Raw genomic sequence first — 15,448 nt, 5'->3', positions numbered from 1 at the left:
AATTGTAGTGTTTATTCTTTAATTTTTATGTGATGAAGGATTATGTGCTCTGGACCATTCCCTAATATTCAGCAGGTTTAGGAACTTTCTCTTGAACCTCTTTCTTTTCCACAGGTTTCATTTATAATGTCATAATAATAATAATATCACTACCAAGCATATAATTTAGAGATGTTAGAGGTTCACATTTATTATTTTACCCTTACAACAGTCTAATGAGGTAGATATTATGTTATACCCATATAATATGTGGGGAAATTAAAAATTTAAGAAAAAAAGTGTCTGAAAGTCACACCATAAAGAGAACTGACACTCCAGTTCAGGTCTCCTGATCCCATTATATCAAAAGCCCTTATTTATAGAAGTGATCATTTAAGTTTTATTCCCCAAACACTGGCACTTACTCCACATTTTAGCTCTGGGAATTTTATGTTATAGTACTAAGGTTTGTAAAGGAGTGAGTGGGTTCACTTATTCACACTTTTTTTCTTTTGGTTCTTCTAAGAAGTCATTTAATGGTCTTTGCTAATAGCCAAGTTGTTATGCCTGGAATATTTTGTCTATTGTAGATGACCAATGACATAGATATAATAAATACAAGCATTCTAGCCTTCTTTGGCTCTCCGGTTGATTAACTACATTGATTATTTCTATAATTTTGTTTTCTGCATTTTGTTTTTCTCCTACTTTATGCAATTTCAAGGCAAGATATGAAAATAAAGGACTCAAATTCCAGAATTTGGCAGTAAGTTTTAAGGTTTGCTCTTCAACAAAATATTGTCTAAAAGATCAGGATTTGCTTTAACTCTTTTTTTTCCAAATTTATAATATGTCATCACTGATTTTTCAGGGGAATAGTTACAAATATTTTAAAGGTACTTAAGTCAGTTATTCTTTACAAGAGTGTACATCTAAATAATTTGGGGAGTTTAGTGGTCTGAAGTAGGCCCCTAATACGTGCATTTTTTTTTTAAAAAGAACCATTTGCCTCCAGTATTTTGAAGCATGGTATTGAAATATAAGCTCACTGCAAGCATGTAGCATAGTTTCTGGCAATAGAAAAGTAATAAGTTATTATGTATGGCTTTGTGTCTTAAATGAAAAATAAACACATAACAGCTTTGATCTTATTTTGTTTCTTTTTTTCCACTAAAGCAATAGAGTATTAAAATTCCCATCACCTAAAGTAGGATAAAAATAATTCATGATCTGAGTTCAGATTTGGAATCTTTCTGCTTTCTTTCTATGAACCCATTTCAAAGCACCATTTTTTCCATGTAAATATTTGTTAGTGTTTTGTATTATCCAAGAGAAAAACTTCATAAATTACTCTCTAGAGAATTTTGAGTGTCAATAATCTCCTCACCAAACTAAACAATCCAACTTTTTCTTTGTTCGGCATCATAACTTGTTAGTATGGAACAAGGCACCGTCAGCCCTGATCTTCACCAAACCAAAGAGAGATTTCGTCATGACCAAATGATACTGCACAACATTAGACAAGTCATAAAAATGCAAATCTTTAATAGAAAGAATCCAAATTGTAGAGAGAGCAGATGCATAGATAGCAGCCGACTTCATAATACCCACAGCAGCATTTGTCTCTTCCTTCATCTGGGCTCTAACATGTTCAGTTCAAATTCCCCATTTAGCTCTTCAGATAAATATATCAAGGGAGGCTTTCTAATAACCGTGTTACATGCTCTGCTGTGTTCTAAATGTCTTCAATCCTTCTGAGGTTCCCTGGATATTCAAAAATGAAATGGCTCATTGACAGATGGTTTGAGCACCACATTCTTAGAGAACTACCTAAAGTCACTGAATGGAAATTAACCAAACACAGAAACTTACCAGTTTTTAAGAACATTTTCTTTAGCCAGGAGCTGTAATTATTATGTATGACTTGAATAATTTTCCTTTAGGAAAATTAGTGACAAGCCTTGTTCATTTCTGTACATTTTTAAAATAAGTACGTGACTTGACACCTTGGCAAGTGGTGGTGGGGTGTTGGCAGGAATCATTCCGTTTCTTCATTATCAAAGTATGTAACATAACTCCAGTTGTAGTTCTCTTGCCTCTTCAGGCAATCTCAGTATCTCATTCTTAGGCAAAGACAATGCTATGTGTTCACCAAGTTCCATTTCATTTTTCTCTTCCCAGGAACACAGGAAGAATGCATTTGCCAGCCTTCCCTATGACTAGATCTATGCCACAGCTAGTTTTGACCAATGGATTGTAAGTGAGAATGGTGTCATATTTAGGCTGAAGTAGAATAGCAGGGAGCTACACATTTCAGATGGCAAAACTACAAAAATGTAAGCCCCTATCTGGACATACAGCATAAACAAGAAATAGGTCTTGTTATGTAAACCTACTAAAGTGTTGGGGTTACTTAGCATAGCTTATCTGAATCTGATTAATACATGTGATGACTACAGCAATCATACCAGATTTCAAATGTCAGTGTTTGATGCTTCATATATTAGAAATACACTGTATCAACCACTCCTCTACTTAATTGTCTCCTGTGCCAAGGCAACCCAAGGGCTAAGCATGCCTTAGTATTTTCATCTATTGCCTGCAAACACCTTTTTAAAAGGATGATTTGTAGTCCTTCTTGGCTGGAGAAAATCGGAGCCTACAAGGGTAAAAGAGGAGTTAAAGAGAAATAAAATTAATGGTTCTTAAACTTTTTGTGCATCAGAATCACCCAGAAAGTTTGTTCCAAGTGCAAATCTGCCCCACTCTAGAGATCTTTTATTTATTCTTGGATGGGTCAAGAAATATGCATTTTAACATGAACTCAAAGTGATTCCAATATGGATGCATCAAAGAACACATTTTGAGAAGCCCTGGACCAGACTCTAATAAAGCTTTTCTCCTCTTAAACCTGAATAATAATATAAAAAATATGGGAAGGGTTTAAAAGAATTCTTGTAAGTAGTAGTTGACCCATGGAATACCTTATCTGAATTATCCAGGGCACAATATAAAAAAGCAGACTCCTAGACAATGTTCAGTACCCAATAAACCAGCTCCCCTGGGGGAGGAACTTGTCCCAGGATCTCTGCTGTAAGATGCCCCCCAAGTTTTTAGACACAAAAATTTTTAAACCATTGCGGTTGGGATTGATTGTCCTTCCATGTTCTTATATCTTTATAACTAGGCCAATTTATTATGATGGCAGTTTCACACTTACTAGTTTTACCGACCATTTCAACTTTTCAAAGTGGAAGTGAACACATTATTCAAGGTTTTACTGGTTATAAGAGATGGTGACTAGAACTCACAGTGTAAATCATCACTGCTGAAAGATTAAATTTGTTTTTCAAGGTAAATTGTGTGTACATTTTTATTTTCCATTAAGACAAATACAAATAATTTATTTGAGAGAAAAATTATAACCTGATCATAAAGTCTGGAAGACACACAAAAAAAATGGTTCTACTTTTAAAATTCTTAAATAAATGTTATAATATTAAAAATGAATTATATAAAATCATAATATGACAAGGCCAGATGACACATCAGACACTTGATATGACATTTAATCAGCTGCTTGTAGGTTTACATTAATTGACTTGTTGATCTGAATGTATAATGGTCCAAATTAAATAGTTACAATTAGAAATACTTCCACATGAATTTTATAGGAATAGTTCCAGCATTGGTACTGGATCAGGCGTCAGAAGCCTAGATCAGAGGCCCAACCATATTGCTAACTGGCTGAGTGTCATTAGGAAAGTCACTTAATCTGGATAATACGTTCCTGCTATGTACTGCTTTTGTGCATTTTGTGAGAGTTAAAAAAAAAAAAAAAGAAAGATAAGGAAAGAAAAGTGATACATAGGAAATCAATTTGTGAGTCATAAATCATGATACAAATGTAAGTTTATGCAACCATGAGCATGATTTCACTATGGGAATAGTACTGGCCAACACTTACAAAGCACTTATAATATTCCAGGCACTGTGCTATGCACTTACATGCATTATATCGTTTATTGCCCATAAAACCCAGTGAGGTTAATAATATTATCTCCATTTAACTTGTAGGAGATTGAGGCCCAGAGAGCCCATGGTCAAACAGATAATTAGGAGAGAAGCAATACTCACATTCATCTCTACTTGACTTAAAACTCCTGCTCCTAAATAGGCAATATTCCTATGTAAATGATATCCATTTAACCTGCAATCATATCATATTAGTTATGAATATGCATGACCCCTGAGGAAATTTTCTTATCATTTGCCTCATTGAAATATATGACAATGAATATTACACTCAAGTGTGGAATGTTGGGTCAGAGACTAATAACATAACCTCCTAGCCTTTCTTCAAACAGTAGAAGTATGGTCCATTATCTTTCTGACCCCTGGGTAGCTAATGCCAAAAGCTATGACTTTATACTGCTTACATTGCCTTATATTGTTAATGGAAATTGATACTGACCAAAACTAACTTAGCTTTTGAAAACATGGTTATCTAGCTACTCATTCATAAGAACCCATGTTTAATTTCTATGCTGTTGTCACTTATCCTTTATTTTTTTCACACACAAAAAAATAATTCATAAATGGCACAAGTAATTCTCAATTTTTCCAAAGATCTTTTGTAGTTGGGACTCTGAGCTCATATAGAATAAGACTGATTATGGGTAAAAAAAACTCTCTCCCTTTTTAGGATTTGGAGCAACATACATTACTCCATTTTAATAGATTGGGAGACAACTGCTGTCTCTCTTCCAAGTGAAGATCCTTGAACACACATCAAGGATGGATTAATCTCTTCATAAAGAAATGCAATATAGAATATGGATTGTGCTCAATTGTTTTCTACAAGATATTTAGGTAGGGTGTCCTATCATTTCCTAATTACAAGTTCCATGATGAGTCACATTTACTCTGGGGTGTCCTTATTCCCACCTCTTTTTCTTTCAAGAGGAAAGGGGTATAATAGTTTGTTTCAACAGAGAAGGGATTTTCTGCTTTTCTTTCCAAGAGGAGTAGTGGAACGGAATGTCTGGCTTCTTTCTCCCCTCATCCTTCACTATTAGTGACTGAAAAATGTTGACATTCATTGGGCCACAGCTTACTAGCAGCCAGCACTAACATATTGAAGGTGACTGCTCATGTCTGGTATGGTACTGTGCTCTTTTCATCCTGCTCCTATTAAGGGGAAGCAGATCATGCTTCTAATTTTCTTATAGCAACCTCACCACTCAGGGGACCTGCACTCTTCCATCAGAGAAGATGGAGGGCACACTATTTTCCAGATTTTTTCTCCTCTGGTGAAGCGGTAGGTCAGATCAGCCTTATTTTTTATTTATTTATTTATTTTTGTAAACATTTATTTATTTGACAGAGATCACAAGTAGGCAGAGAGGCAGGCAGAGAGAGAGGGGAAGCAGGCTCCCCGCCGAGCAGAGAGCCCGATGCGGGGCTCGATCCCAGGACCCTGGGATCACGACCTGAGCCGAAGGCAGAGGCTTTAACCCACTGAGCCACCCAGGCGCCCCAGATCAGCCTTATTTTTGACGATTCAGATGTTTTCGATTTGGGAAGGGAATAGAAGTCTCCCATTATATCCTTAGGTCCTGTCTGTGTTCTCTAGTCTCAGTATTGCCAAGGACGCTTGAATTCCCACTCAGATATATACTCTTTGGGTAAATACTTTAGTTCCAAAATTACAAACTGGTGGCGCTCAGGCTGACTACATGTTCATGTGATTTGGTTGGGGGGTTTTTCTTTTGTTTTAAGGTTAAGACATCCCATAATTGAGAGACTACTTACAAACCTTAATTTTTAGATTTTTTTGAAAAACTGGACAATCTGCCAACAATAGGACTCAGTGAAAACTATCATGATGGAACTGAGTAGAGGTTGCTCCCTTTTTAAGGAATATTCTTCAATTACCCACAGGTCCAATCATCTCTATTATCTCCCTCACTGGCAGATCAAATGCCATGTGCCTTTTATGACTGTGTTAAGATGTTTCAAGTAAAGAAATATGTACCTATACCTATCTCTATACTTATGGGTCTTAGATGGACACCATGTGTATTATGTTTATTTCTAGCCCCCTTTTCTCTTTTTTCTTACTTTCTGATTCTTTTTTTTTTTAAAGATTTTATTTATTTATTTATCAGAGAGAGAGATCACAAGTAGGCAGAGAGGCAGGCAGAGACAGAGGGAGAAGCAGGTTCCCTGCCGAGCAAGGAACCCGATATGGGACTCGATCCCAGGACGCTGGGACTATGACCTGAGCCGAAGGCAGCTGCTTAACCAACTGAGCCACCCAGGCGTCCCATTACTTTCTGATTCTTGTAGGCACTTGGACTGACTATCCCTTCTCAGAACCTTGAATGTGAAGAAGGGTTACATATACCAAATGCTACACTGAATCCCTAATAATACTGAATTTTTCAGCTCTCAGTTCTAAAACTAGGAGATTTTTTGTGTAAACTTCCATTTCATTTGAAACATTTTCTCTCTCTTTCTTTGTCCTTTCCCCAATTTCCCCTCCACACACATTAGAAAGAAACTAAAGAGACACTTTGAACTTTCCTAGTACCTAAACCAAGTCTTGATTTCCTGAAATGGAATACTCTTCTGATATGAATTCAAGAGCCATAAAAAGAAGGGAGAGAGAGGTAAAAATTTGTTAGTACAAATAAAATCACATAAAAATATAACTTTATTGATGCTAACAAGTTTAGGCAGTTTATAGAACACTAGTTTACAGTGAGACAGAACACCATGTATCTGTGTGTGTGTGTTTGATTCTTCCAAGAAAAATGTGCTGTAGGTTTTTAGTAGAACTTATTCCTACAGCTTCCACCACAATCAACTCATTTCCACAATGCTCTCTTGGGATACACATACCCTGTAAGTGTCATAGCCCAAGTACACCTGACTGACTCATAATATGACATTAATCAACAAACTCAAAGGAAACATATTTAAATTCTTTGCTCAGTTTGAAACCAGTGGGCAAGATAGGGGATCAGACTTTAGGCAACTTTCACATACTGACCTTCTAGGGCCCAAGAAGAGTGTGCTCTTCTGAGGCCATTAGAGGCAATAATTCTGGATTCGGGTCCTCAGGTCTTTTGTCTCCTAGAAATAAATAGTTTTTAAAAATCAATAAAGGGGACACAGTCTGGTAGTCCATTAGATGATAAAAATGTCAATTACTCCCATAGGTTCATAACACAAAGAGGGCTGGTATAGATAGATAGCAGCCACCACCCACCACACGGTAATTATAAGATATAGAAGTCATTGTTATTGGATAAATCCGTAAAATGGTGAAGAGCAAGGGCTGAGATCTGGGAAGCAGGGGGCTCCAATCTGGTGCCATTTTGTATCCATTGAGTTTCTGATTCTTGGGGAACAGGCTTACAGAGGTGTGTCTCCCACTGGGGCTGGGTATGTATCTCTGCCCGGCTCTTGCTCCTAAGGTGACTCTCTCCTTCACAATAGGTGACACAGCAGCGACAGGCTGCAGAGGACTTCCCTCTGTGCTTGGACATCATGTCTGGGCCTGGAGAGGTGCCTGATGCTCTCCCTGAGCCCTGGAGTTCTGGGGGCTCTTTCAAACGACTTCTCCTCCTTTGAACATGGTCCAGACTGATGTCAGACTGGGAAGAACAGCTTTCATTCCAGCCAGAGCTGGCACTCAGACTTCTCAGGGGAAGTGCCAACCGCAAGGCCTTCCAGAATTTAGAGCCAGAATGTTTGGACTTTTCTCCCTTCCAGCTCACAAAAGACACAGATTCCTTCAGCTGCAGGATGCTTGGGTGTGGGTGCTCAAGGGGACGGTACTCAACCACAATAAGCTTGGTGGAAATAGAGTTCTGGCACATGACACCCAGTTTAAACTCCAGCATGCTGATGCTTTTTTCTGTCACATAGTCTGGGCTCAGGACAACAATCATCCTTCGGCTTCTCTGAATGAAGTCAAAGACTGCTTCCACTGTATCTATAGGAAAATGGAAAGATAGGACAATGCCTAGTGAAACTTTACATAAGCTGTAGTTCATCATTGTCCATCCTACAAAGAAGCAATAAGTAAACACTTAAGAATATAGGATCTCAGTGTTAAGTAATCTACCCAGCTAATGAATCTCACTTAAACACCACTCTTATTAATGATTGCCAAGTCTCTGCTACCTTCATGGATGAGGAATATACCACCTCTAAAATCAGTTAATTTCACCTGTTTGTAAATTATTTTTTTTGAAATATTCTCCCCTGCCAATTTTACGTGGTGGTCTTAGATCTGATATTTCCACATGTTTAAAATATTTCACAACTATTTTTACCTCACTGTATTTTCTTCTCATTTTTAGATTAGGATCAGCTTTAGAATTTTTATCTTATTCCCCATAAGACATGGTATCAAATCTCTTCCCCCACTTTTATCATTTTCCTCTGAGTAACATTCAATTTATATAGTATTTCCTGAGAGTAATACCTTGAACTGGCCTCAACACAATGCTCCAGACATAGTCTGATCAGCAAAGAGCTATAGGGAATTACCATCTCCTAAAAACCACAGTTATATCTTTTGATTCTTAAAATTTTTGGACACAATATCAGACAGTTCATAGTATTGATCTTGTTATCAACTAAAATCTCTCTCCTTTTTTTCATGTATAAGTGTGAAAAATGGAATTAAAAATCAATTAAAGGGGTAACAACAGACAATGGGCAGGTATCAATTAGTTAAGACTTCTGACAAAGCACTAACTTTTAATATGTACTGAGGGGGATTTGGCCAGAGATTCCTATGGAAAGTCTCAGAGATAAATGTAGTTCTTAGCTCATCACGAAATTTAAGGAATTAAATAATGTGATTTTCTGAAGGAAAGGATTTCCAAATGTGTAAATCAGCCATTGACAGTGCTGAAAACAGGTGCAGACAGACCATGAGGTTGAGTAGTACCTCAGTGATGAAATAGTGATGGAGAGACCTTCTAGTCTGTGAAGACAAGCTGAAAGTTTGCAGTGAATTTTGATCGTTATGAATTTGAGAGAGTAAAAGAGCTGTGCTCCTTGCCAGATTAGTTCTTTCCAATTAGTAAATTTAACATAAATTTGAAGGGTAATTGGAAGAGACATGTGCTCAATTTTGAGGATCCTTTAACTAGTTTTGTCAAGAGTGTGAAGTAGTTTTAGAGAATTTTTACTTTGATCTTAAAAGATAAATCTAAAGTTTTATTTATCTTCAAAGCCTGTGTGTGTGTGCACGTGTGTGTGTGTGTGTGTGTGTGTGTGTGTGTGCTGGACACTTCTTTGTCCCAGTCCTACTGAGAACTTTTGTACCTGCCTTTCATAAACCTGAGAATGTACAAGTAGAATATATGCTGCTCCTCCTGTCTCATGAGAAATACGATATAACCTTAAGGCAGCATGGATGGGTTTCACCAAAAGGAACTTTGTGCACTCAAATTGTATGAGTGTTCATGTGTGTGTATTGTGCATTTTACTTCAAAATAGTCACATTAAGACAATGTATATTCTGTCCAATGGGGATATAACTGTTGAAAATAAAATGCTGTCCTAGATCCTCTAAAGAAAGACTCTGTGTGTGTTTTTCTAATTATTGGCACCCCATCCTGAAAATGTAAAATTTGCATTTGAAATAGGGCAATGCTAAAGAAACAGATATGAGTAGTGGAATTCAGTAACATTGAGGAATGTAGTGGAGAAGATGCTTATCATTTGGGGGAATGGGCTATTCCTAGGAATCTTCACACATTATTTTGAAGGAAGCTGCCTCCTTTATGGCATATTTTAATACTTTTCATATTGCAAAACTACAGTTGAGAATGTGAATTGTTATGTTTCAATACTGAAGATTATTTGGAGAGGGAGTCATAAACTGGGTCATTTATTCTGTTGGGTTCAAAAAAGTAAGGTGTGGCTATAGACTGATGAAACCAGATGTCTTGTGTGGCACTAAATTAATTTTGAAGTCATGTTTTCTGATCTAGAATTCATCAATGCTCTATAATACTCCTGCCTTAAGTCATAATCTCCCTGGAATTCACCTAGAGGAAAACTAGGACTGTAGTTTTGTTCTCTGGTAGGTTACTGATGTATGCAAGGGCAGCAAATCATCCATCCATAAAATGCATACAATAAGAGTAAACTTACAGGATGGTTAAAAATTAAAAATACCAATATGTAAATGTCTACAGATTGTAGACATTTGAATTAATCACTTTGGTTAAATCTAGTGAACACAATATTAAACTAATGTAGGGCTAATGTTAATTGAATTTGAATCAATTCTTCATGGTAACTTTAAAGAATCACCTTAATATGGATTTATAAGTGGATTTATAAGTGAATAATAAATTTTAAAAATTCTGTCTATTTACTTTAAAATACATGTGAATAAAAAATACTACTGCAACATTTAATCTCCTAGCCCATTGCTCTCTTTTAGCTGCATGTTATTCGTCCTCTGTCTCCATACACACACAAACACACACATACACATACATGCACAGGCACACATGCACACACACACACACACCTGGCACACTAGAACAATTCATTTTATTTAAATAACTCTTTTATTCACATGTAAAAAATGTTCTTGATATAAAATTCCCATTTTTCTAAGATTTCTGTCAGAAAGAGAAATTTAACCAATGTAGCTTCTAACATTTCTTTTTATGTGTATCATTAATTCTTCTTATTCTCATTTCTTATGCCCAAACATGAAAATAAAGACATAAAACACATGCACAAAATAAAATTCAAATCTGAAAATAAATGGTTTATTTTTAAAATAAACAAATTTACAAATCAAATGGAAAATGGAAAATACAAAAGTTTATGAATAAAATAAAAAGATAATAAGATAATCTTAAAATATTAAAACCTATGCAAATAAATGGATAATTAGCAAGTGGAATGATGCTTTTGTTTCCCAATACAATGGAATGCTCGTTTATTAGAATCCTAGGGAATCACCTAAGTTACAACATAAAAGATAATTAAATAAATTTTATATGATCATGTAATTAGACACTTTATATGTCATGGTTCTTTGTTAACTTGGGTGCAGAAGATCTTTATATCATATACCTGGAATCATTAAGGTTTTTTTAAGCATTAGAGATAGTTTTTTTAATATTATGGAGCAATTTTTCCTTGCTCTCAAAATTATATTTCCTCGCTCTCAAAATTATATTTCCTCATCTCCCTCAAAAATTTTGTAACAGGTATCTTCTGGGACTTAAAACAAACAGAAAAACATTGAAACAAAATTATCTTATGAGAACAAACAAAAAATCCTCGAAACAAAATTCTCTAAGAATGAGACAAAATGTATCATTTAGATGTGAGATGTTTAGATTTTAGCATTTGGAAAAGCTCAATATCAAAGATCAGTAGATAAATAAGAAAAGGAATATCAAGAAGTTTCTAGGGGTACCCAAAAGCATTTGGGATAAATATCGAATCCAAAAGTGCAAAAGAATGCAGCAATGGCAAGAGAATGTCCCCCTTGTGATGGGACAGTTCCCCATTACCTAAAGCTCATGCAATTGATATTCAAAGCTTATCTGGAGTCAGCCTTCCTCTGGTCTTGAGGATGAAGAGTTAACAGGAGGAGTAATTGTGGTTTGTAGCAAAGAAAAGCATTAGTAAGACCAATATATATATATATCCAAGAATGACTCCATACCATAGTTTTACAGTCAGGAATTCATGAAGTTTTTCTTTTCTTCAATTTAAAATGATATCTTCACTATAGAGAAATGATTTATTATGGGCTTAACACTGATGAAGGACACTTAAATGCAGAAGATAGTTTTAGAATTGGTTATCAACATTCATAATGCTGGGATAAGGGTTCCTTTAAATTATGAATTATGGTGTTTCACAGGATGCTCAGCCTTATTTATAAGTATTTTATTTTCCTTTTCTCCACTACTTAACAGTCCAAATAGAGATTTATCTCCCTAGTAGTTGAACACTGAGATTACCATAGTTTAGTTTCTAAGAGTGTATGCTTGCAACATAGTAGATGATCAATTAATGCCAGGGGACGGGTACTGCTCAGCAGTGACCACAGAAGCTCTGTGTCCAACAGATTCCACTGCACCCAGACCAAATGTAGCAGCAGTAAGTTATTCCTACTAATTTAGGGAAGGTGAGAACTAACAACGACTACTCTGTGAGTTGTGATTTTACAAATAATATACAGGAAATACAAAAGAATTACAGTAAAAACATAACTTAAAAACTGGATGAGAGTCCCAGTGGTTCGTAATATTGTGCCAATAGCTATTTAAAGTCACATGTATGTGTACATAAGGGTGTGTGCATATATATATACACACACACAAATGCATACATAACATATATACACACATATACAATCAACATGTGTATATATCTACATACAATGTAGATCTATACATACATGATTCGTGGGCATGTGCATACACATACGTGTGTGTGTGTGTGTGTGTGTGTGTGTACACCGCAGGTATTCACCACTCTGTAAACTCTGGACTTAGTTTTCACTTTTCCAAGTCTTAAGATTTTACTTAAAGTAAAACAAGTTTCATGGAAGAGACTTTCCAGACTGACATGTTTGGACTGAGTGTATTAACTGTACCAGTGAATAAAATATGGAAAATACTGGGTGGTCCAGTTAATTCTCTTAGAGTATTAATGCCAAAAGCAACTTGCAAGGTCACTAAGTCTAACTTCCACATTTTACAGTGGAGAGACAGAACACGTGAGGAGAAATCACTTTTCTAATATTCACATTAGCAAGGCTAAGATGAAAAGACAAATTGCTGGACGCCCTGTTCTGTGCTTTTCTCACAAGCCAGAAAATGCCCTAAAAGCATTTTGCTGTTATTTCACTCTCTCTTAGCACCATTAGAAGCTTCCTGTCAGACTGAACCACGTGTAGAGCCATCTGCAAACTCTAAATGGTTGATACGAGGTACAGTAGATAGGGAAGATGAAGTGACAAGTACGGGTTGACCTACAAATATCCAGGAGTTTACTGAAATAAAGAAAAATACGGTATATTTTTCAAGTTGACAAATGTGACATCGATGACCGAGATGGAGGGCACAAGGGATTTGGTAGGAGAAAATGCAGGTAACCCCTTTCAAACCATCATAAGGAACACTTTCAGTTACACCGCTTCGTACTGTCCTATGTGGGTGTCAGTATGGCTGCAACAGGGCAGTGCCCAGCAGAATGAGCAGAAGAGCTCATTGTCATCAGCTCAAATGAATTTGGGCACCAATCATCTTTTTAATGACTCGGAAACCCATAATGACCTTGTCAAAAGGTAATTATCTTTAAGGGGTTTTGAAATCCACAGCAAAAGACTGCCCCACAATGTTAAGATTATAAACAATGAGAAAGAAAGAGGGGATAGAGATGTGGGAACAGGGGCAGAGGATGCAGAAAGAGAAAATTCGCATCAACCAAGTCTTTGCCTGCGAAGAACATAGTGACGTCATTCCCTGGTGATGGACTGGTGGCGCGCCATTCTAAACCATAGCATTGCCTGAGGAAGTAGAACGACCAGTCATACAGTCACCCTGAATGTGTCCCTATGGGGAGGCTTTGACAGAATTCTGTTCTGTCTGTGAAACATCAAGTTGTGAGTAAAGAAAGGGTACTCTTCCTTCCCGGAGTCCCCTTGGTTCTTTTTACCCATTTAATTGTCCCTTTCATACATTTTTCAAGGATGAATAGGAGAGACCCTGCTCGCCACTCCTAGACCACCTGGAACTTTTCTTCACTGGCATGGCCACCTGCAGCTGCTTCCAGAACCTGCCCTGTGGGTACTTGGATTTCTCCCCTTTCCATTTAATGACCGTGAGCACCGTCTTAGCCCTCTTCAGCTCTTTCACCTTCGTTTCCTTCACCGCCTTGTACTGTACTAAAATGACGTTGATGTTGCCCCGAGAGGCCATGTTTTCTAGGCCAGCCTTGAGCTCCAGAAGAGCTTGGGTTCCCTGGAGCACGTAGTTGGGGCTTAGGACAACCAGGAGGCGTCTGCTTTTCTGAATGAAGCTCAAGGTCTCATCTGTGACAACTGAGAAAGAAAACACCGTGGGGATTAGTGTTGGCCAAGAACTCCCCAAAAGCCTGGGGCTTGAGTGTAGTGTAGGGAAGTGTAGGAAACTTAGGGTAACCGCCTGGGAATTGGGATGAAATTTTTACCAAGAACATTTGCAACGATGTAATCTTTCGACCCACTCACTCTGTCAAATAAATGTCACACTCCTCCAAGATACTGAAAACTATATGCACATATTTCATCCCCCCAAAAAATTCCAAACGGGCATGAAGTCAAGTATACTTCTATAACCCTGGTCTTCAAAAGCATTATGAGAAATAAATGGGTTGTACAGCTATCAATTTCCTCAAACCACATGGCACGCTGCAGCCCAAACAAATCAGTCTTGAGCCCCTTCTCCCCCAAAATACCCATGTATTTACTCACTCATGCCAGTGGCTATTCAAAAATATAATCATTATAGAGGCAAAATCATGGAAATTCATTTCTCACTAACAGAGGAAAGCAAGAGTAGGAACATTCATTTTGTGAAAGTCCCTCTCTGCTGCCAGACTCCTACCTGACTCAGACTGGTATCACTATGTCCTTAGAATAGGAACTTAAAAAAAATCTAGCCAACTGAATGGCATTTTGGCTGGCATCACATTCTCAGCTCAGCTTTCTATTCTGCTCTCTGTTCTAGAGCCTAAATTAGTCCCTACATCTTTCTCCTTAAACTCCTCTCATTACTATGAAAACACATGTTTCAGTAGGCTGCTAGCTGATGTGTCTGCCTTCACTAACAGGCAAATGCTTTCCTCAGGTCAGAAAAGAAGAAGAAGAAACAGAGAAAATGGAAATTCAGTGTAATTTTATTCTGTTGTCATGGGCTCTGCTTAGTTCCCATCACCAAAGTCTTGGAAACAAGCCATCTCCTCAGGGCTGCTTATCCAGGACGGTATAATCCTTTACCTGGGATTCCAATAGAAGCCAATTCCAGAGAATGCACTAGTGCTGTGAAAGCTATTTCATGGCTTACAGTACTCCTCAAAGCAGTCATTCTGCTCCTTCATCTTCACAGGTACAGAGACAAAGGGGAAAGACTTGCAATTAAAATTCCATGTGCAGCCTGGAGGAGAATCCAGGAATCAGTAATTACCTGCTCCATGCAGTACTGCTGGAGGCAGACCACGTGTGAGCATGGAAAGAGACCCAGAGGCAAAGAGGACGAAGAGCAGCAGAGAGAAGGCAGATCACAAGGATCAACCATCAGAAACAAGACGCAAGAGTAATTACGTAGAACTTGAATTCTAAAGAATTATCAACCCCTCTTGGAGGGTCATTGTTGTTATACTGTTTGTCTTTATATAAATTTCACACTGTACTAAG

At 37.2% G+C, this 15,448-nt stretch overlaps 1 protein-coding gene across 1 annotated transcript in view; it reads right to left on the bottom strand.

Annotated features, from left to right (window-relative positions):
• Positions 1–10,939: 10,939 nt before the first annotated feature.
• Positions 10,940–15,448, bottom strand: part of IL1RAP (interleukin 1 receptor accessory protein) — a 122,344-nt gene continuing 117,835 nt past the window's right edge. The window contains exon 11 of the mRNA XM_047732952.1: positions 10,940–14,095. Within this exon, the coding sequence (XP_047588908.1) occupies positions 13,728–14,095 (368 nt within the window). The 3' untranslated portion in view covers positions 10,940–13,727. The remainder of the gene's footprint in view (positions 14,096–15,448) is intronic.

The sequence above is a fragment of the Lutra lutra genome, chromosome 1 (assembly GCF_902655055.1).
Source record: "Lutra lutra chromosome 1, mLutLut1.2, whole genome shotgun sequence".
NCBI lineage: Eukaryota > Metazoa > Chordata > Mammalia > Carnivora > Mustelidae > Lutra > Lutra lutra.
This window is presented reverse-complemented; position numbering and strand designations above follow the sequence as displayed.